This window comes from Lampetra fluviatilis, chromosome 4 (assembly GCF_964198595.1).
Source record: "Lampetra fluviatilis chromosome 4, kcLamFluv1.1, whole genome shotgun sequence".
In the NCBI taxonomy this organism is placed as follows: domain Eukaryota; kingdom Metazoa; phylum Chordata; class Hyperoartia; order Petromyzontiformes; family Petromyzontidae; genus Lampetra; species Lampetra fluviatilis.
Genome location: NC_136278.1, coordinates 26,663,070 through 26,687,208, shown reverse-complemented (window position 1 = coordinate 26,687,208; position 24,139 = coordinate 26,663,070). Strand labels below are relative to the sequence as shown.

Here is a 24,139-nt window from a genome sequence, read left to right as displayed (position 1 = left end):
TGAGTTCGATACTTTTGGAGTTTGCAGGTTGTCTCCCCATGGTCACGTGGATATTTCTCCGGGTCCTCTAGTTTTTCCCTCCTACATTTAGAAACGTGCGTTTGAAGTATTTGGCTGCGATACATTTCCACACAATAAGCCACTTATTTGAACTATCATTTCTGGCCAGGTCACTTCTGAAAAAGAGCGATAATGCTCAGCGGGGGGCCTTACCTCGTAAAATGTAAATAGTGAATAAATATGGGAATGGTGATTCGCCCTCGAATTGAATCCTGTATGTTTCATCTTGTACAGTATTCGTTGTTTTCTTTGTATATTTGTATTCAGTGCAAATATATGCACGTTAACGCCTTGTGTCAGTATTTGCCCAAAGTAGAGAATTAAATCCTCATAGGAGTGTGGAATTTCTGCTTTCGACTCAGAGCTGCGAATGTTGATGGTCACCACCCCACATTCATTTCAGCGCTTTGACTGCTAAGAAAATGACATAAAAAATTACGCGCATAATACCTTCGTTTTGTGGTATTTTCTTTTCCGTTGCCTCAAAGGTAAAAGAAAACGATTCTGCCCGGCCGTTTTGCATGATTGATGTTTCCAATGAAAGAGTGGTTTACCACATGTGCGGTTGATTCCAGGGCCAGATCTGTGCTCATTGACCAATATACGTGTATGGGCATCCCTAAAGTATCAGCAGGAAGTGTGTGCACAGCTGTTAGAATGACGTTATTAGTTGTGACCTCATTCAGACATTGCTGTGTACCGTGTAGCCCCAGTGGTTCTCAACATTTTTTTATGTGGCTACTGTGATAATTGTATTTTATTATGTTATATTTTTATTATTTTATTATTTCCCTTCTACGTGACTTTACTGAAAGATCCAAGAAGACGTATCCGTCTTCTGTTGCGATCGTGTTTTATTTTACTCTTTTTCTATCTACGTGACTTTACCGAAAGAACCACAGTATGGATTCCTGCAGTCACGAAAGCTTCAAATCAAGTATTTTGTATTGTTCTAGGTTACCATATGTACTTAACATTTTATCGTCGTTATTTTATATCGGCAGATTCATCATGCATGATTATTCACCAAGGACTCTCACGTATGATTTAATTTCACACATTTGTGAATTGCCTCACGTACCCTGCTGGGACATTGCCACGTAACCCCCAGGGGTCCGCGTACCACCCGTTGAGAACCACTGCCATAGCTGAATCGCGAGTTCAGGAAGCCTTATCCAACGCTTAAACGCGAAGGATAAGGATTGGAAATTTGAATATTACCATACAGGACATTATTCAACTGTACATTTTAGTTCTAGATTTGAAGCTTTCGTGACTGCAAAGAGTCATATTCTTAGGTTTTTTCGGTAAAGTCACGTAGATAAAAAATTAAAATTAATAAAAGTAAAATAATTTTAATAAAACATTTTTACCTACGTGACTTTACCGAAAAAACCTAAGAATATGTTCATTTTAGGGTTGGTAAATATTTGCTGTCTTAAGTTAATTGGTTAGTTTATTAAATGTGGTCGAACTGTGCGTGTGTACGTTGAGCTTCTTTCGCACCGTACGTAGCCAACCGTGCTAATCGGAGGTGCAGCAGACACCATACCTCCTTCCCCCACATCTGTATCTCCACACAAAACGTACAAGCATTGTACACATCCCATCAGTCACACAGCCTTCCATGAGTGCATAATTCCAAAACCATCGATTCGACACAAGCAAACTCTTATAGATTATAATTATTAATTTTAATTTTTTACCTACGTGACTTTACCGAAAAAACCTAAGAATATGAATCATTGCAGTCACGAAAGGTTCAAATCTAGAATCTGATAGATTAATCACATGAGTTCCCAATTGTGTGATTTATTTTTTTACATTAATTTACCTTTTGTAGAGCACGAATAGCTTTTCATCATTGGTTTGGCTGTATGGTGAAATGTGTGTCATCTTGTTCCCTGCAGTGGCTTACAGTTTTGTTTTAGCACTGAGGCTCCGAATAGCGGAGGGTGGTGTTACGCATGTGGGGTGTCAAGAATCATGTAGCTCTCCCCTAGCCATGAAATCAACTACTTGTGGTTCTGGACACGGATTTGATTCAAGAATCTATTATCTTTTTTTCGCATTGCTGTGGATGCAGCGATCCCTAGTGGCTGCAGGGGGTCACGTGCATACGACTTGTACAATTCTAAACATGAAATCCATGGTTCGATGCGTGTATTTAGCTTAAGACCCTTTAAGCGTTGCGCCAGAATCACACTGCTTGGTTGGTCTTAGCATGCATGTGGCAAGAAGCACTCTTTTGCAAGAAGCATTCGCCATATTAAATGTATCACTGTCACTGCAAATGTGTGCTTGCCAAAGACATCAGAGGAGACCCTGTTACATTATTCATGTGTCCTGATGATACTACGCCCATTTAGGCCAATTACATACCTGCTACATCAAACGGTGGCTTTGTAAAAGCTTTGTCCAAGTCGTGACATAAAAATAATCACCAGATCCTCCATGATTAGTGATGACATCTAATTACCCTGACATCATGCTCAAAGCTCACACTGCATGACTGTTCACACTGTAGTTCACCCAAGTGAAGGTTTGGAGGCCGCACCAATAAAATGTGTGGGTATGAGATGACTACCCAAGTGTGGAATTTACAGTCGGATTCATCATCAGGGAGCTGAAGAAAATGCCAAATTGCAAGCCGCAAGGTCCCTGGACTGACTCAAGTGAAACGGTGTTTCCATTAACTCTTTTATAAAGTAATGTTGCGGTCATAATTCCTTCAAAAACTCACTCGTTAATGTTTTTATATGTTTGTTTCTCTCTCAGTGATATGTCTGGGTTACTCTGTTGTCATTTGTGAATTAAAGTCATGGGCATACACAGAGATCTTACGATACGATGCCTTTGAGTTGCATTACTACATACCCATAACATTTAATTGCACCTTATATTTTCATCATGTAGAGTTGAGTGCGGATAACTATATTTTCTTTAGCTGAGCACACACTTGCATTGGAGCCACTAAATCAAAGTTGAAGACCACACCTGGTCAACGCTTTATATCCTCTGCCAAACCCTGCAACTGCTGCACAGTAGACACGCGACCTCCAACATCTGGCCTAAGTTTGCACTCATCTGGCCTGAGGTCATCCCATCGGTCACCAGACTTTTGGAGACAGTTCCAATGATGTCACTGTCCCTCCATAATCCTGCACGGGTCCTAACCAGCGTAACCGTTTTTAACCTAATAATAGCCACAACACTTAACTGAAGTACTGTAACGCGAATACATGTTTTTTTTTTCTGGCTGTATCATGAGAACCAAACTGATCTTGCAAACCAGAAGTACGTAACTTATTTTTTCCCATTTACTTCATTATAATTATATACTGTTATTATTCATGTTTACAATCTGTAAGGTTACATTCTTTGGTATCCCTCCCCCCGCCTCAAATCTGCCCCAGCCCTCTCAATCCCACCACCCAGTTTTATGCTGTATTACACAATGAGGTTACGTATTCCATTCAGATCTATTTTAAAATAATTATTGCCATCCGATTGTGGAAGAGGTCGTCATAGAGTTGCCTCGGGAACCCACCACACACTAGGTGGCAGCACTTTGTCATCCGCTCTGTATGCGAGAGCAAGATTACAGGAACATCGCACGATAGTCAACACGATATAGAATTAAAATGTTTTATGCACAGGACTGGAAGTTGGCCAAATTGAGTGCAGAACCAGATTGACTGATTTTTTTTGTGTGTGCAGCTGAAACATTCAACACGCTCTAATTGGAAATGCGTTTTAATCACAGGCCGATGAATAGCTGGATTCTAATCCAGGATGTCATCGGTGCCAACACGTTGACCTCTGACCTCTGAACAACCATGCCCCTCTGATCCTAAAATTCACTTGGTTGCTGTGAGTGCATGGTGAGGTCAGAGTGGGACTGCTTTCGCTGGTTTGGCTGCAGGTTTACGTGGCTCCATACGCATGTTGCTGGGAGGGGTTTCTGTTTGATGAATTCACCGCCGAGTTGGCACGCATGAGCAGATGGTGCCCTGGCAACCCTTTTTCCACAGGATGTGACCAAAATTAGCACACTTGTCCAATCACGTGGCTCAGTATTTAATGTGGCAACGAGAAATGCATTTGCTTTATTAAGCTTCCCAAAGTGCATCAAATTGTGCAAGTGGGAATCGATGTGGTTGGCTACGTACTGTGCGAAAGAAATTCTACATACATGTTATATGATTTATGAAATTGGCATGCAAATTATATGCAAATGTTTAAGTTACTCGTGTAGGCACTGGCATGTAAGCACAGCTTTATGTAATCAGAGCTCTTATATAAGCAACACACTGTTCCGGATTTCAAGCACAGCTGGCCTTGCTGTCAAGTGGTGTCCTAAAATGCATCATTTACTGCATACAATATAGATAGAATATGTGAGCAACAATACCAGCAATATGGTGACATTAGACAGGGGAGAATCGAATATAGAATCAAATTGTCACTTTGCATTGGAAAAGCAATTAATAAAATTGCTTACGGTGCTGAAGTCACTTGCCGAGCATTTACCAATTAACAATCTATAAGCAACAGCTGTTCAGCTATTATTATAATTGTAATTATACATTTTTATAACATAGACATCTTCACAAGTAAATATGATACATTTGAAATGTCCTGATATTTAAAATATATATAAATGAATTGGCTTGCAAAAGGAATTCTGCTTACAAGGAAATATTAGCAACCCCAAAACTGTGTATCTTCAAACCAGTTAGTATAACTCGTACCTTCCCTGCCAGTTTAGCTTGATGATTTATACAATGTCACCGCGGAGATGTGAGGTAACAGACGACTTCGGGTTTAAATTAAATGTGCTTGCTTATTATGCAGTCCTGGTTGTGTTCAATTGAAGATGTCACATTTACACCTATGTGCGCCAAGTAGACCCAGAGAAATGTATGAAATTGTGTTGCCCTTAATGTAAGGAAATAATAATATATTTTCCATGTTCAGTTAATTGTATGTTATGGATTCTCGTGGATAATGTGGAGTGCTAATTTAAAACCTACGACGAAACCATTTGCATAACGGCCATTTATGCCCATAGCACATTCAGACACTGATAATTACGCTAAAAGAACCTCACAGCGTTCTCTTTACATGATTAAAGCCATGTCACCAGTCTGTTAAATTGCACTGCAATCACTTTTCCTCATTAATATGTGTGTGCATGCGTGCACAGTAAATCTGTTAATGCTGATTTTGCTCATGCTTCCAGGCAGCAAAGTATTGTCACCTGCTTCGTTTGGATAAAATATCCCTCCACAACTGAGTGATACAGTAGTGCCGTATGTTTACAACGGTTTGATGCGGTATTATGGGAAACCTGAAATATGTTTGGTGGTCAGTGTTTAGGAAATTTGCTAATGGTTTTACAACAGTGGCCAAAAAAGGGCCCAGGGGCTACGGGCCTGGTTCCAGCACTTTTGTTGTCACCTGACTTGGATGATATACACTACGGGTTGAAGTGTGGGTATGCTATTACAGTATTTTGTCTTTTAAGCCAATGACACCAACAATTGTGCTATCAGCAACATGATACGAGACAATATATAACAAGTATTACATTTATTCATTGGTGGTCGGATATTGAAGCAATTTAACCATGTGCAATGTGTTCTCAATGCCAGGTGTAGTACAGTACTCTCATGCCCCTTGGAATATATATTCTTTTTCCCCCGTAAACAAATTGCACGATAATTAAAACGCCGTGCAAAATGTGGGCGAATGCATGCAAATCGAGCAATGAGCCATATCGACTCATAATCTAGTGTAACGTGATTCATGATGAGGGCCTACAGTTATATGTTATCATCGCAGTTGTGTTAAGGTGCTCCAAGTCTGTAGCAGGGCTTGCGCATTGCACCACCTTGAGTTATGGGAGTCCTATAGGCGGCGCTGCAACCATGCTGCCTGGCGCACGGCCAAAGGAGTGATAAATATGTGTAACACAGAATGAATGGATCAATGGAGTGAGTGGCATGATGACCATGAAGAGAGGCTGATGAGGTTTCTGGCTTCTTTTTTTCAAGTGAGATTTTTGGAGATAAAAACAAATGTGAGCTGTTTGATATTTGTAATTTGTCACTGATTATATACACAAATTAACTGCAATGTGGTGATTTATGTTCTTTGGGCTTTTCGGTGAAGCCACGTAGATAGAAAAAATATTTAAAAAATATCACGACGTTTCGAGCGCAACGCAAGCAATCGTCATCAGGTGAAAGAACAAAAATATTAATAGTTTCTAATATACAGGACTGTAGTTGAAATTTTATTTAAAACAACATTTGGGGAACCTGTGGCAAACACTACCAACACAGTACCATGGATATGTTTTCCATGTCATTGTCTTTATGCTACAATGTGCAGAGTACAACGTCGAGTGTTGCGTTATCGCGATTACTCTGTAATGGTACGCAGGGCATATTGCAATCTCCAGCACAGTCTGCTGTACAAACGAGACCATTGAAAGCTTTCGGGGGTACATATGACAAAGCGTTGCCCTCCAGCAAGATAATATGACTGAAAGTGTTACACAGTATCTTAATTTTGGAGCTTTCGTGACTGCAGGAATTATTCTTTGGTTCTTTCGGTAAAGTCACGTATAAAGATAAAATAATAAATTAAATAATAGCATACGACGTTTCGATCGCAACACTAGCAATCATCATCAGGTATGATGAAATAGCGACATAAAATCTAACCAGAAAACTATAGACAGACATATAAGCAGACAGATATCACCAAGATACATAGCGAGAGCAACACAGGTGTACAGAGAGGGGTGATCGTCGCCACCCCACAGAGACGATCACCCCTCTCTGTACCTGTGTTGCTCTCGCTATGTATCTTGGTGATATATGTCTGCTTATATGTCTGTCTATAGTTTTCTGGTTAGATTTTATGTCGCTATTTCATTATACCTGATGATGATTGCTTGTGTTGCGATCGAAACGTCGTATGCTATTATTTAATTTATTATTTTATCTTTATACGTGACTTTACCGAAAGAACCAAAGAAAAATGTTACACAGTACTCTTTATTTCCATATTTGCTTGCTCAATTTGGTCTTATGTCCTGAAAAAGGTAACTCTGAATGCATTGTCAGTGAGTACCCTGCAGATGTAGTGCTTCTCATAAAATGTTCAGTACTTAATACCGCTAAAATCCCACAGGGCAGTTGCAGGTATGATCTACTGTACCTTGATATAAACGTGTCCCCAGTGGCCGGTGCTGTGCAAGGGGTTAGAGGTTGACGGTGCAGGGATGGTCACAGGGGAGTCTGTGGATGATGATTATTATGACACGGTGGGTTAGAGTGGAGGGCTGCCCGCTCTACCTTAAGTGGACGTACGTCTCCATCCTTGTTTTGTGGCCTCGCTTTGTACGTGTTGGGCCGTGCCCCCTACAGACATTGATTTTTGCAACGTGGCTTGTTTTTTTTTCTCCTGGACCTCTGCAATAGTAATGTCGCGACTGCTTTTTGTACTAGTTTGTGTGGGTCATGTCTCCAAGCCATTTATTTTAAGTACATGAGTTAAATCCGCTTCAAGTTTTTTTTTCTTCCTGAATTGCCTCTGTTGTTTTTATTTGAATTATATATATACACACACATATAGAATATACTATTTTATTAAATCAATGAGCTACAGTAGTTACATAGCTGCTTACAACGATGATAGCTTACGGTGCAAATTTCGTGTTTGTGTTATACAGAGGTAATCATTCACTGATTTCTAAACGATGACATGGATTATTTTGTTGACCTTCCCACTCACTCGCTTGTTACCGATGTCCAAAGACACGCACGTGCTGCCTTTATAAGGTTGCCTTATTTAAACCCCCCCAACCTTCTTTAGTGCTATATAGTGTCACGTGGTGATATTTAAAACGTAAATTATCAGCTGACCTTTTTAATACACGAGGGTGTTTGCACAGATAGCTCGATGTGCTTTTCTGTGGGTAGAGAGATTATTTATTGGGTCGTAAATTGAATGCAACATCCAAATTTTTTTTGTCCGGTTTGCCCTTCCCTATTGGACATATATCTTTCAAATAACAACAACCACCTGGTTTAACAAGTTACCGGTATTTTAGAGCATAATAGAGGGTTTTTTGGGTGAGATGGCGTAAATATAAATGTGTCGTTAAACCCGCCACCACCCGACACGGCAAATTAGTAAGATTTGTCACGTAAACGAAACATACCAATTCGTTACTAGTACAGCACACCGGTGTGTTGGAGAGTAAACCCACAACATTTACAATTCGAGTACGAGATTTCGCCAGTATATACAACTCGCATTTTAGAACAGTTTACTGTGTGCATTAGTAGTGCATTTTTAGAGTTGCTTGGCATGATAAACGAGATTGAAGTCGAGATAGACCATGTTCGTTAAGCTTGCTTTAATATTGTATTACGTTGTCCCCTTGTGGGGGGCGTATGTATGTTGAACTTCTTTCGCACCGTACAGATCCAACCGTGCCAATCGCAGGGTGTGAAACGTAGGTTTCATGTGTTGTTCAAGCTCGGAGAGGGAGATATGTGTTGAACATTTATTTTCTTTTTGTAGGCTCATTGAAGAAATATCCCTTTCAACAAAATATTAACATCAGAACGTATTTGCTTTTTTTATTTATGGTATATTCTCCCAAGATTATAGTACAGTAGTTGGCCCATCAGTACAGAGTTAATGTGCACATTTAGTAACATGTATAATCACTCTCGTGTCTGCTAATGGTAAATCCTGGCATGTATTGTATTGCATCATGTTTACTATCAGCTATGATTATTATACTCTAGTAATATGTACGGCTCTATTGGGGAAAATGCAGGATCATGGAGAATATGGGTATTAGCTTCGAGGGCCACAAAGACGGTGGTGGGATGTTCACTCTCTCGCCTATTATTCAGGGGGTTGTCGGTTCGATCCCGACCCTGACGCCTCTATATTGGGAGTTTGCATGTTGTCCCCGTGGTTTCGTGGAGATTTCTCCGGGTCCTCCGGTCTTTCCCTCCACATTTAGAGTGAACGTGCATTTAAAGTATATTAGCTTGCTATACATTTCCACATGATAAGCCACTTCGTTGAGCTATAAATTGTGGCTAGGTCGCATCTGAAAAATAGCTTTATAGTTCAGTGGGCCTTTCCTGGTAGGATAAAGATAGAAAGATAAAGATAAATATAAAAATATACGAAGTGTTGAATTAAATTAACATTCAGTATTTTCATTTCTGCAAAAATACATACGGGTGCCTTAAAACTCCTGACAAATTTAAATGTATCTGCTCAATTAAAAAAGAATAGGAAAGAAGGAATGAATCTGAATTGGTATTTATCATCATATACTACCAGCAGTTATTGTTAAGCCGAGGCTCAGTAATGATGTGTATACTGTATGTGGATCACATTAAGAGGTTGAATTTGCTTATACAGTAGTAACACGGATTATCAGTCGATGTGTAATGTGAGAGGACATATCCGGGTTGCTGTTTGATTACAAATGCACTGACTGTGCTGCTGTACCTAATTCATGTGGCGCAGAACAATATATTATGAAGGTAGTACAGTAATTTATTTCACAGGGTCGAGTAGTGATCCAGTACAGAATTGTAGCGACGTCACCCACTTATGATTATTAATGAAGGGGGGGGGGGTGCTACATGTGGAGTGACGTCACCCGCTCATGATTATTCATGAGGAGGGCTGGCCGACGTGGAGTGACGTCACGCGCGGGACACACAGACATTCTTGGCTCATTATAGGAGTAAATAGTGGTTTACAATCTTTGTTTTGGAATGGGTAATTATTACACCATCCAAAGCTTTTTTCCCAAATGAGAATTAAAGAGGGGAATATTTTTTTTTAAAATGTGAATTACAAAAAGATGTGAATTACAAAATGTATTTTTTAACTGACCATTTTTTATTTTTAAAAAAATCAAGTAAATTTGTGCATTGGTAAAGCTGTCACCTTTTTATTTATTTTCTAATTTAAACACACAAATTCAAGCGTTTTTTTGTTGCATTATTTTGTTTATGATCTGTCTGCATATCTAGTCACAAGGTCACATTTTCCGATTTTTACATTTTCCCTCCTACATCTCATAAGTCAGCTGACCCGTCTGCAGTGTTTCCTGAAAAGGAAAAAAACACACATCTCCTGCGCAGCAGCAGCAGCCGACGTGGAGCGATATTGATTTTTTTCTCCCCCCCCCCCCCTTTAACGTCATCCGGCAGTGCTTTGGGTGTGGGCTGCGCATAGCGTCGCATAACGAAGGCTCCGTGAACGGAGCGTGCGGGCCGTGCTGTAGACGCAACACGTTAATAAAGGAGTTGATGGTGTGAACGAGGCGCGTCGAGGAGAGGGGAGACGGGGTTGGTGGTGGTGGTGGTGGTGGGTCTCTCCGTGCAGATGGATTTTCCGCAGAGCTAAAAAGGCAGGACAGCTGGTACCGGGCTGAATGAAATATTGTGCCGCCGACTATTTTTCGCTCACCTCGCGGCTCTTGTTGAGGACCTATTTGCATGCTCGTCCGCTCTGCGCCTGCTGTTCCGCTCCTACTCTAGGTAACGCAGCGCATGGAAAAAATTCCCTGGTGTTTGACCTTCAGGAGGGATCGCGTGGAAATTGTTTCGTGGACCGCTTCTCCCCGAGAGGTAGCACGTGCTGGCAAAAAGCAGATTGAAAGCCTTATTCTCCGGGGGAAATCTGTGCAATGCAGCGAGTGAGGTCATTTTACTCATCTCCAGGGATTGAAAATAAATAAAGGTTAGCCTGAAGGTCTCTGGAGTTTTCTTGCTGCGTGCATTGTACTCGGGGCGATCACACCCCGACGCTGCAGTAGAACGTGATTGTGCGCAGACAGCAAAGAGCATATTCTGCACGCGCTCCCTCTCTCGGCACACTGCAGAGTCGTCAGGGTGGAGGCCCTTGCCATTCACTCGTTTGTCCGTCTGCTCGGTTTGCACTGTCAACTGGAAGAAGAGCTGACCTGCTTGTCGACGTGGGTTTTGGAGGGACAAGCTGGTGCAAGAACATGTGAAACATCCTTCTGGACGAGAAGCTTTGACCTTCCTCCGTGCAGCTCGCTGACACCGTGGAAGGACATTTGTTTATTGTACGTACTGTATCTCAACTTTCATTCTACCGGATGATGCAATTTTCCAGATGGGACCTTTTACTTTAACTTGACAGCATCATTGCACTCGCTTGGTTTCCTCTTTGTTTTGTCTTGTTGGGAGAGGTGGGACAAAAACCGCATTCTCCCTAAAACGTGCGCCTCATTGTAATCCGCAAGAGTGAGCGGCACTGCATTTTTTTTAATTAACTAAAATCACCCAAGTCCCGAAGATGGTCGGAGGGATGCTGCTGCCCACGGAGCAGCTGAGGGCCATCTACGAGCTGCTCTTCAGAGACGGCGTGATGGTCGCCCGCCGGGACCACCGGCCTCAGAGCCGCCACGCCGAAGTCCGCGTTGCCACCCAGCTGCAGATCTTCCGAGCGATGCGCTCCCTCCGCTCCCGGGGCTTTGTGAGGGAGACGGCGGCGTGGCAGCACCACTACTGGTACCTCACGGACGAGGGCATCGGCTTCCTGCGCGGATACCTGAGGCTCCCGATGGAGATCGTTCCCGCGTCCATGCAGCGCTTCCGCCAGCCGACGCCCACCGTCCGGCCGCTCCAGGGCCGGGGTCCCGGGGTCGCGCGCCGGGTGCCGGTCTCCTCCGCTTCATCCTCCTCCTCCGCTTGCGCCGCCGCCGCCGTAGCCACGCAGGCGTCCCCCGACAGGCAGGCGTACAGGCGAGCCATAGCCAAAGACGAAGACAAGGTGGCAAGCGTCGGGGCGGCGGGGCTGCCCGTGTTTGAGTTCCGCGGTGGGAAAGGCAGCGTCCAGCCTCAGAAACCTCTGCCAGGTTTGCTTTGCGCTCATATCATTGCTTCCCCCCCCCCACTGCCTGTGCAGTATTTACACTTCCTACCGATATCACCTTTCACACTGTTGCAGGGCTGCAGTCTGCCCTGTTCATAAATAAATGTCTTATTTGTATGAATGCAATGTTGGATAGCTTAGTCTTCAGCAATTAAAGCACAATTGTGAAGCAAAGTCTGTAAATTCTTGATAAGGATAAGGGTTTGTGTTGTTATATACGTACGGTGCGAAAGAAGTTCAACACACATTTTATATTACAGTGCATATACTATGGTATTGTATTTCTTACATTGGTGTCTGGTGACGTACGTGTGTTGTTTGGATTATAGCTTTGCTTTTGATGTACATATAGGTGCATTTGCTTATCTGTTCATACAAAGGCGTGTTAACTATAAATACTGTTTAACACGTAGGCTTTCGCGACCAATATTGTTCATAATCAACTGTATTGCATAACATTGAGTTAGTCAATCAGCAGGCAGCATGTGGTGGGGTAAAGTGTGGGATTCTCTTCCTAGACGTATTGGATGAGTAGACCCACAAGGGGTCCTTTAAAGCTTTCTCTAGTGGTGGCCCTTCCAGCAGCCGTGGCTTGAGCAAGACATTGCAGGGCTGTACCTTTGCCTATGTGGAGCGAATATTAATTATTAATTAAGCAGATTTCAATGCTGAAGTCCGAATGAGTGGATGACACAAATGTGATGGCACAAGATACCCGGAACTAGGCTGGCCTGTCTCTGCTACAGGGGAGTGGCTGAATAATGAATGTGCTGATATTAAATGTGTTTGCGTGACAAGACTCTCTGAGCACTTCTTTTGAGATCAAATTATTGAAGGCCAAACGGTGGCAAATGCCCTGATTAATATTGTGATGCAGGGGGGGGGGGGGGGCTAACGATTTGCGCGCACCCCTATTTACATTGCAGTCAACCGTGACTAAATGTTATCGCTGATAATGAGTACAGTTTTTTGTACACTAACCTCTTTCACTCTCGAATTAAAAGTCGAGCACTTCAAACCACTTTTAAACGAGCAGCTTGGGCGAAACACATCTCGTATACAGTGGAGGCCCTCGCGATGACAAAGCTGCTTTGGGAAAATAAAATAACGTTACGCAGAGTAACGCAACCGTGCGAATCGATGAGCGGGATGATTGATGCCTTTCCTGTCCGTAATCTAACATAGGCGATTGTATTTAATTTTTTGGAGTTGTGTAACCGTGGCAGTTTTGGTGGAGGCTGCAATTGCATTTCTGTGGTTGTCCCGTTCCCCACCGCCCCCACGCCCTCTGACTCACAAAGGGCCCTTCCTGTTCAATCACAAGCCAGAGAAATGAGAACGTTATCCTCTGGAAAGTGACCTGCCTATCAGTCGATGTGTAAAAAAACTAAAAAAATCCGGTCACTTTTAGCATGTAAGCCACGTGAACTGTCATTTCATTACGTCTTTAATAATTACAATGTTACTTTGTTATTAAAAATTAAATCATGAAATACAGCGAGGTTTATTTTGGTGCGGGGCGGTGGCGCTGTGGTTGGGTTCGTGCATTACGAGCATGACCACCAACGACATTGGCTACAGCCAATCTTGATCCACTCATGGGTGTTGTTTGACCATACTTCACCAAACTGGTCAGTGTGGGTTGGTGAAGGAAGGTTAAATAACCCCCATCATGCACACGGCATGGGGAGGATGTAATTATCCAGCAGTGGATTGACAAAGGACTTCACATTGCATTTTTTTTTTATGAATAATACTCTCTCACCTGAAGACGATTGCTTGTGTTGCGATCGAAACGTCGTGATATTTGTATTATTTTTCTATCTACGTGGCTTTACCGAAAGACCCAAATCAAGACCAGACCCATAGAATATGAATAATACTGATTTGAAGCTTTCATGACTGCAGGAATCCACACTCAGTCTGCTTCAGCAGCAGACCACGCTTTCCCACCTGATGATGGATGCTTGTGTTGCGCCCGAAACGTCATCATTTATTTTATTTTATACCAACGTGACTTTACCGAAAGAACCATAGAGTATGAATAACCCTGTCTTTTAAAATGAGGTGACAGGTTAGTACTGTACTGTCTGCTTAATTCAAATCTTTTTTTATATATAAAGTGTACCCAATGTGGCCTTTACGTATTGTCGTCATCAAGCTGTGTTTGTATCATCAGAACAATTGAAGTGGTCCAACAGCACTTTGCTGCGTGTTCTTGCAACGTCTGACTTTTAATTCATAGACCACATAGACATCTTGCCAAATATTTGCCTCGGACACACCTCAAACGGGTGCTGGAACCTCGGGCCTTTGTGCTGACCACCTGCAATGTAGGACTAGCCACCATAACTCGACATTAGCCCCGTGTCTCGCCTCCCGGCATCCAGCACAGCTGACCTTTTCACTAGCGCCACACAGCACCTTATTACCCACGCCTGATAAGGTAGGTGTTTTCAAAAGAGCAGGGCTAAATGGATGAAGCTAGGTTCCAGAAGGAGCACCAGCTGCATCGTTTACTTTGAACTACTGTGGGATTGTGAGGGAATGAGACGATTTTTTCGGGTGGGGGGCTTCAGCCAGCAATGGATTGATCGTGGCGGATGATGATGTCGATGGGTTTTAAACGCACGTTGAACAACAGCTACACAAAGCGTAACTACAAACAAAAACAATATATGACCTCATCAATTTTTTTTTATTTTGTAAAAGATACAACATGTTTGTCCTGTTCAGACCGGGTTTGTGTGTGTGTTCAATACAAAGGGGATTTGCTCCACAAAGTGCCCCAGCGACAGTGACGGCGGGCACCGCGCGGATTCTCGGGGTGTCTCGTCAAGTCGGACAGGTTAGACGGAGCTCGTGGCGTGGCCACATCGTCGGTCGGGGGTGGGGGGGGCCCTTTCCTCTCTGAAATGCGTGCCCCTCCCATGACGTTCGTTTCTGTTGGCGGCCGAGTCACGTGGCCACCGTGTCTGCCGGATTTACAGGTGATGAAAAAAAAGCACGTAAACTGTGCGGAGGTACAGCAGCAGCAGCGGCGGTGGCGCTTTACCTGTCAAATCGTTTTCAGTCACCTGTTTCCCTAAACACCGATCTCCATGGCTGTGACAGTGACACGTTTTGAAGATGTTATTCGCCACACTCAAGGTAATGTTTGAGCCGTGTATGCGCGGTGACTTTTGCGGGATTCTCGTTTTTGCTCGTCTGCCTTAAACAGCAGCAGCTCAGGTTAAAATGCCTCCTGGCACCTCGGAAATTCTTCAGGCGGGGCTCGATAAAGGCTCCGGCTTGACGAGAACTTTTGAGCCACGTCCCCATAAATGTGGTGGCGTATGTGCCACATCGACCTGGGCCGTTTCCGATTATGCGCTTTCGTGTTGGATGCTGTACGCTCTGAAGTCGTGCAAGATATGACTCTCGAAATTGTGCCGTGTGGTCAGATTAGTTGTTTCTGAACAGTTTATCTTCATACATTTGTCATCTCGTTTCAATAGCGTATAAGTCACTTGTGATACGAGTTACTTGCAGCCCATTCTCAATCCACTGCTGGATGAAGTATTCCCCATTTCTGTATGACGAACTTCTTTTGCATCGTACGTACCAGCCGTGCTAATCGGATGTGCAATGTCTGTCACTGGGGTTTGACCGTACTTCACCTTGCTGGTCAGTGCCAGTTAGTGAAGGGGAGGGAGGGTGCTTGGGACCAGTTCAGATATCACTCGCCAACTGATGTTACATATCATCAATCACCTGGGCTGCCAGCAGGACCAGCAACTAACATCGAGACGGCCACTGGGTCAATTGGGACTGCCCCACTACTGCCCGACTGTTTTACCACTTAATGTTATTGCATTCTTACTTTAAAACTTAAGAGTGCTGAACAGTTTGATGGATGCGAGGTAGAAGATTCATCTCTTGGAAGTCTGATACCTATCACTCGATCAAGCCGGAGTGCTGGATGAATAGCATCTTTGCTGGGTGTGTTTAGTCTACTGTCCTGTCTACTTGCATCGGTACGCTATCTCATAATGGGCAGGTGTGCTGACTCTCAGAGCCAATGATTCGGGTATGGGACATTCGCATAAATGCAGCTTCTGTTTATCAATGGATATGTATATCTGCTTTGTTCATCTGCTCGTTCATAAAACCCCAAAAAATCAATTGTGAGAATTGGACTTGTGAGCTAATATGCTTAAACCGTTCGATACAAACAAAAGGCAACATTGTGAATGTTTTTAATTGGACAAAAAAACCCTACAGCATTTTTATTTTGGCCACTTTCACAAGCCAAAATTTGTGTCACTAACCTGAATACCTCAACGTAAAAAAAAATTAAATTGGAAATGCCTGTGACATTTCTAGTCCAGGTTCAATTTGCTCTGCACATGTCCAAGTTGTTTTATAAGCAATGCATTTTCCAAATGTCTAAAACCCCATCAGATTAGGATGGTGAAAATTCCCCTTCACGGTCTTTCAACTAGGTCTAAGATCTTCGGTCTTAGATTGCTGACAATCTATACATTAGAATCCTGAATCCTTCCGGTCAGAAAAACCCCTTTCCTTTGCATACGCTCAAGTAACCTCCAGAACAAACAGACTGACTCATAGACAAATTCAATTTAGAATACACAGATGTAGATTCCAGTGGTGCTTTTCTATTGGATTTGCCTTCACTTCCTATAATTCCACCCTGGGCTATTCCTGCAGGAATCACGATTCTGCTATTGACGATTCCCGTGTTAAAATCTTCATAATATACATGAGTGAACATCTGTGTGTGTAAATATTAATACGTGAGTTTTTTTGTGCACATACCTGAATGTGAGTAAGTGAGCATCCAATCAATTTGTAGTTCTGGTAGTCCAAGTGCTGGTCCCTAAGATTCTAGTGGTGGTCTCAATGGTCGTGGTGGTAGTTTCGGTTGTCTAAATAGAGCTTCTGGTGGTTCCAATGGTAGCGCCAGTGGTCGCAGTAGTCCCAATGTTTTTTCCGTTCGTCCCAATTGACCCAGTGGCTGTCTCGGTGTTAGTTGCTGGTCCTGCTGGTAGCCCAGGTGATTGATGATGATACCAGCTGGTTAGTATCGACCCAGATTTACCAATAAAATATTTTACATAGGTATTTGCCATATGTTTAATTGGATATGACACTAGGCTGGCCAGGCCTTGCAGACTATCCCATCTTGCCTTAATGCCAAGGTAGAAATGAGGTGGAACTAGGCCAATTCCATGCACTAGGTATTTGGCCATGCATATCAATGACAATTCAGGTTTATACTGACTGGGATATGAGTCAATTTTAACCCTGCAATGACAATTGAAATGTTGGAATGGTCAGACTAGACAAACTCTAATATAGATGGTATACAAATGCAATTGATGACAACAGTCTAAAAATTCACATCTCAGACAATTGTAAGTTATGGTCCAAACAATTCCAAGCAAAACTATTGACAAGCTTGTCCTTGCATAGTGCTGCAGTGATGTGGGGACCTAAGCCAGGACATTTCACAGGTGTTTTCAAATAACCTAAATAACTAAATATATCGTGTATACATACTGTCAAAGTAATTTTAGCAAGGTGAGATGTGTCCTAAATTTCGATTTAAAGCTTTCGTGACTGCAGGGATTCATCGTCTTGGTTCTTTCGGTAAAGTCACGTAGAAGGAAAATAATAAAATAATACAAATAAAACATAATAAAATAATTCTCACGACGTTTCGTGTCCTACTTCAGAAGACCACTTTTGGTCAGTAAAAAAATATTTCTCGTTTGAAGCTTTTAAGAAAGTACCGTATTGATACACAGGACCTCTGCACACACACACGCCTGCATATATATTGATATTGCGACGGGTGCAAAATATGTGCCTCGAGATGCCAGGGCCACGAAGGCCTGGGTGTCCCCTTTCCCAACTACCGACAGCTGTGCCTCCGCCTCCATTGGACTCAGCCGGCCTCTGCCTGTAGAGCCTTGTGCTTGTCCTCGGATATTTTTAACCTCGCCTCTCACATGGCCCCTTACTGATTGATAGGGCAGCGGCACCAATCTGCGTTTTTTTTTTTTGGGGGGGGCGGGTGGAGCGGGTGTGGAACTAGCGGCCGCGCTTGTCGCAGACTTTTCCCCTTCTCGTCGCTCGCCAGTCCTGCGCACCGTCGCCTTTTCCCACCACCCCCCCCCCCCCCCACTCTTGCCGGGCACCTGCAGAGCTGAATGAAGATTATTCCAGGTAGGAGTGCGAGGCAAGCGGCGATCGGGCGTTGCGTTTGGCGTGGAGGGAGGAGAGAGGGTTCTTCCCTTTAGCCCGGCCAGTCCAGGCCCTCGCCGCGTCGCGGCCATGCCTGCCCTGCCGGCCTCTCCCGGCCTGGCAGCCCGGGCACCTGCTGCCGTCCGTCGTGTCGAGCTCGCCGCCCTTCTCTTACGGCCCCAGGCATTGGCCGGTCGCCTCGGTCCAAAGCCGTGTCTGCGGAGTTTGCGAATCGGTGGTCACCGTTTGTCAATTGTTTTCGCTCGGCGTTGAAAAAAATGCCGTCGTAATCTCTGTTATAATACGTGTACCGTGCATGAAAGTAAGGGTGTTAATTAAATGTTTGTTAATTAAAGAACTTAAATTTTAAACATACAATCCGGTTTTTTTTCCCCGCCTCAAGGCGTCGCTACGCATTGTTATTGCTAACATGTGGAGTGCGTCACAGAACCCTCGCCTCAGAGTTGTCATGCGGGTTTGGCAATTATCTGTCCCTTCAAATAATGGAGTAAATTATAGGCTCTTTGTTGAAAAAATTGTTGCATTTGGAATTGGAATTTTTCTCACGCAATGTATTTATGTAAAATATGTTTGTTTGCCATATATACAATATGGGGATGGTGCCGTAGTGGTATGGGTAAGTAGCACACTGAATTTGCAATACAGAAGCAATCCAGAGATCTTTGTTCCAGAGTGAACTCCTAACGCAGCAGTTGAAACAACGTTTTCAAATCCCTCTGAATCAGTCCACCCGGCAGAATGCATTGGCATACCAGTTGGCCAATCGTCGAGTGGTGTGTGGTGTGGTAAAGTGTGGGGACTCTCACCTTTTCCCAGACGTCTGGCCAGCGTGTAAAGAGTAGGCCAACTATCCCCTAGAGCAGTGTTCCTCATTGCAAGGCCCGTGGGTTACTGGCGGCCCCTGGTGGCCTTTAGTGTGGCCCCTGACGTACTCACCGCCCGACAATACACAAACCTCTTGCAGGCGGTGTGGCGGCCCTCACACTGATGATGTCTTATCGGCGAAAGTGGGCCCCCCTCTGAAAGTTAGTGAAGAACACTGCTCGAAAGGGCGCACTCGCTTGAGCTCACTCAAGCGAAGGCTTTTTTACCGGCAGTGGCATGAGGAAGATATAGGATTGCGCCTTTATCTTAATAGTCATCAGCTATGGTCATAATCAAGGTTTTTGGGTTAGATCGCGTAAGTATAAATGTGTCATAACCCTCCACCACCCGACATAGCAAGTAAGGTTTGTCACGTAAAAAAAACGCGCCAAATTGTTTCTACTTCAGCCCACTGGTGTGTTGGAGAGTAAATCCACAACATTTGCAATTTGAGTCCGACGTTTCGCTGGTATTTACATCCAGCGTCATCGGGCGATTTGTCAGAATAGCTATGGTCAGTCCACCTCCACCTCGTATGATCCTGCGATGCAAGAATCTATCCGGCTCCCGCACATGACCCGATATCATCGCTCCATCTCGTCAGTGGGCATCCTCTCTGATGCATTCCATTCCTTTGCCGCCGCTCCGTTATTATTCTTGACCACCATCCATCATCCCTTGGAACGACGTTACACCTCCATGTGGTCTCTAATCCATATCTTCCTCAATTAAATTCCATGCATATGTCCCGTTTATTAATTTTCAGTTTTTGTTGTTTACTTTTATACCTAATATACATATTAGATTGTTTGGACCACAACGATATAGACTGCTCGGCAATGGGTAAAACTTGTGACTGAATATTCGTATTTATAGATAATATTTCTAAAAGCTTATATTGTACTCTAAAAGTGTATTGCATTCTTAATGCTTCAGTAGATTGTTTTGCATAACGTGGTTTTCATAGCTAATATGGATTTTTAATTAAACGTTAGCTAAACTTCCATTTATTAAACTTGTGGTTACGTACTGAATGTTATTGCATGATTCCTGTGCAATCGATTTTCTTCCGTTTTTTAAAATATTTCAGTTACCACGTGGAAAAAGCACTGTGGAGAATGTGATCAAGAATTGAGGAAAGTTACTGCTTAAAGAATTCAACAGACGTTTTGAATTAGCACGATGGGAATGCTGTGAATGCGTTACCCCATCATTGGGACATGAGCTCAATATTCATTCTCTATATTTGGTTCTGTAACAGGAACTCTCGTTTAAACAGTACAGTTGCTTTCTGGAATGTATACCAAGCGACGCAGCATAAACAGTCGTAGCAACGAGGGAACCCATCCTCCATTGTATTGTCATGCGACCTAGGATGACGATGTTTTTTTTTTGTTGAGGTGTGGCACCATTTCAGCAAAAAGTATTGTGATGCCGTCTTTAGTGGGGCCAGTTTTTACTCAAAAAAATTAGTGAATGGATTGAAAAGTGGAGCAAGTTGCTGTGGTTATGCTAGTGATGTCAACCGCATTACTGCATTTACTCTCCTTCTGTAAAGACAATGGAAATGTGGCATGGCGGTGCATCACGCCTTTGACAAAAATTGCCCTGAATGTTGCACGACCTTATTAGATCTCGGAAGATATATTTTCCAATATAATTTATATTATAGAGTGCCTTCACTCAAGGCACTTGACACGGCTTACAGAACGATGACAGAATGGAATGTTGTCGTTGACAGGTGTGTACAAGGATTGGGGAATGAGTGATTGTGATATAGGGTACTTGGGGATCAAGAAAGGGGAGGGATGGAAGGGAGTGGAGGGGCGGAGGGGAGGGAAGAGGAAGGGAATGGGCTGTAGAGAAGAAGTGAGTTTTCATAGAAGAATGAAAGGAGGATAAGGAGAGGGGGTACTGCGGATTATGCCATAGCACTAGGGTGGAAGACCCCCTGTGAATGCCAGTTGTTGTAGGTGTTGGCTGTGATGTGATCAGCACATCGCAGTCCAGTCGTGCATCATTGCATCTATCTGTGAAAGATCTTCGGGTGTTTACCCCATTGTGTATGGGTTTTCTCCCAGGCGACCCTGGTTGTCTCTCACGTGCCAAACACCCATCATAATTATATGTAGTTATGGAATTTGTCACTCATCCCAAATGCAAGGCGTTCCTAAAAAAATGTAGTAGCGAGACCCACGTTGTGTTTCTGGGTAAATTGAGGGCATTCGTTTTGTTACACATTTTCAGACAAAAGAAAATAAATGTTGGCCTGTCCTCATTGATTATTATTATTGTTGTTGAGATCTAGTAAAAATCGAGTGGAACCATCGCCAATTCTAACCATATTTGGTGTATGCTATGGTGCTATTGAGGCTTCTGACGGGTTCTTATGGGACACTCCAAACGGCGTGATATGATCTTGTGTGCGCACATCAACACGCACAGGAGTGGACAGTGCACGTGCCCACAAGGCGGTGTCATTTTCTATTATTTTCAACAATCAGGACTGCCGAAAGCATATCTAGGCCAACACTATCATGACTGGCAGTGGACACCAAAACCTTGCATGCATTTTCCACTCAAAAATACGTTAATTTATCTGCACGCCATTAGCGGGTTTTCTGGCAGCGCTCATCCTTGTTGCCATGCACGCAAATCGGCTGACGGCAGACTGACTCTTTAACTGTGCACATCATTGTTATCATGCGAGGAACAGAGGCTGAAATCACGGCCAACGTCCCTTTTACGAATCTCTTTTGATTTTGTGACCTCTGAATGAATGCGACACACCTGATCTACGGGCCATCGTGAAATGTGTGGTGCGCTGCATTTGAAATGAATGCTTCCAAAATTAAACCACAGACCCCCCCCCCCGCAGATCTCATTGGAATGACAATGTGATGTATCCAGGACAATGTTCCCCCTTTTACTATGACTCTGCTCCCAATGCCTCCAATCCTGCACTGTCAAATGCACGGTGCATTAACAATTAAACTGCAAGGCATATACAATCCATTTATATCATCCGGTCTGCCATATTGCACAGTGCAGTCGCTCCTTTGCATCGCACGTAGCGTGCTTGCATTATGTAAGAGACTCCTCTCGTGCCCTAGTTACCAACATCATTTTCGTTTTTTTCTCGTGACTATTTTTATTTCATTTTGTTTTGTATGGTGCACAGAGTTCCATCATCGGTATCGGAGAGCAAAGCCGTCCGCTGTGGATGTCGTATTTTTTAAATCGGCGAAGAAAAAAGGTTGACATTTGTTACAGTCCAGATAGTAGCGGATTGTTGTGCTGTGCACGCTTCTGGCTTAAGCCGAGCTCGGCTGCAGCGCATATGCAGCTCAGCACGGTGCGCGTGTACACACTGGATGAAAGGCTGTCGCTGGCAATTTAGAAAGCACTTGTTGGAGGCTGAGCAAAAGGTATTATAAACCTGCTTCGGCTTTCGCGTCAAGCCCTGGTGCTCCTGATAGTGAAAGCGGCGGCAGGATGCATTAAAGGCACCTGGACCGGGTTTCTCTGCTGCTCTGCGTGAATATCGCCCGAGAAATCAGCGCCGACAAATGTTCCGTTCGCGTGCACGAGATTGCTGCTACGGCCTCTTCGTACCCGAGGGCATGACGACGAGAGAGAGAGAGAGTTCCAGACAGGGCGGTGGAATGAGGTGGGCCTGTTGGTGCTAGCTTAGGAGCCGCTCCGTGACTGCGTCGTTACCCCACGCCGTGCTCCGACGGGTTCTGAAATGAGGTGTGGCATCCACAGCGACCGCCAAAGGATGCAAGAAGGGACGCGTGCTTCTGCCCGTGCCGTGCGTCCGTTTGCAATGTCCTGGATGCGGGCTGAAGCCCCCGCCAAACTTGGCGTAATCTTCTCGGGTGGTTGTGGCAGAGCTAAAAGGACACGCAGTCTGCACCGCATTGATGGGAATAAGGGTTTGCCCGACCTCCAGGCTATGGTTTTTCAAGTAGAACTCCAAAGAATGTTGCCCCGCCAACATGAAAGGGAAATCAACGCCTGCCTGGTGCAGAAGATGTGTTGCATGGGTGCGTATATATATCTCTCTCTCTCTCTTTGCATGCGCCATGCGTAGGACCGCGCGAAGTTTTTTTTTTAAAGGCCGCGAGCATCTCTCGAAGCGATTAATCTGACAGCGTGATGTCACCGGGAATTTGTGTTCAGTTTCTCTTCGGCACTGATGTGAGTGCTCATTAGGGATGGACGTTTGAATGCTGCAATTGTACATTGTATCCTCGTCGAAATGTAGAACACTGATTGTATGTTTTAATTAATATCTCACTGCCTTTTAAAGTAGTCGTTCTCTTGTTTTAAACTTCATGTATTTAATATTTTTTTTTATTTTTTGCTCTTTCCCTCCCCCCAACATGTGCATCCCCATCATTGGCTGGTGACCTGGAAAAATAATATTCAACGCAATTTTTTCTCCCATCCTATTGTAATTACAGTACCTGTACCTTCAAAATGTAGACTTTTTCAAACGTCGAAATTCAGTTGCGAAAGCATAATATCGCAAGGACTGATGAATGTATGCGTCGAATTTTATTTTAACTTGTATAGTCGTGCACTGGGTATTTAGTGCCCACATGACAGCTTAAGAGATTTCACTCCCTGTTCGAGCTAATTAAAAACAAAGGTCCATGTTTGCAGCTGAGCATGCGGATTAAAGTCCCAGCCCTTGGCGTTTGCCCACTGTGAGGTAGCTGCGTATCCAATCACATGGAGACGAGTCGAACCCAACGTAGTGCTGACAAACTATAACAAAAAACAAATGAGGTTTAAAACAAAAACATTGCCCGCGAAGTGTATGGTGATTTTGCTGGGAATACGGCCTCCAAAACCCTAGAAATTCCCTGCTGATGACGTTATCGATAAAAAAATTTTTGGATGTTTCGCATGTGTAAATTGTGTGATTGTATGCAAATGATTAGCATAGTGAATGCTCATTTTGTCCTGTCAT

The 24,139-nt window shown here is 43.7% G+C and overlaps 1 protein-coding gene across 6 annotated transcripts in view; it reads left to right on the top strand.

Moving 5' to 3' along the window:
* Positions 1 to 24,139, top strand: part of LOC144931700 (microtubule-actin cross-linking factor 1-like) — a 244,250-nt gene that overhangs the window by 36,692 nt on the left and 183,419 nt on the right. For 2 of the 6 annotated variants that reach the window (XM_078855893.1, XM_078855892.1), the window contains exon 1: positions 10,944 to 12,007. The exons of 2 other annotated variants lie outside the window; for them this stretch is intronic. In XM_078855893.1, the coding sequence (XP_078712019.1) occupies positions 11,446 to 12,007 (562 nt within the window). In that variant the 5' untranslated portion in view covers positions 10,944 to 11,445. Of the gene's footprint in view, positions 1 to 10,943; positions 12,008 to 23,113; positions 23,208 to 24,139 lie in introns of those variants that run through there. 2 more of the 6 variants (XM_078855896.1, XM_078855895.1) reach the window with 1 other exon arrangement.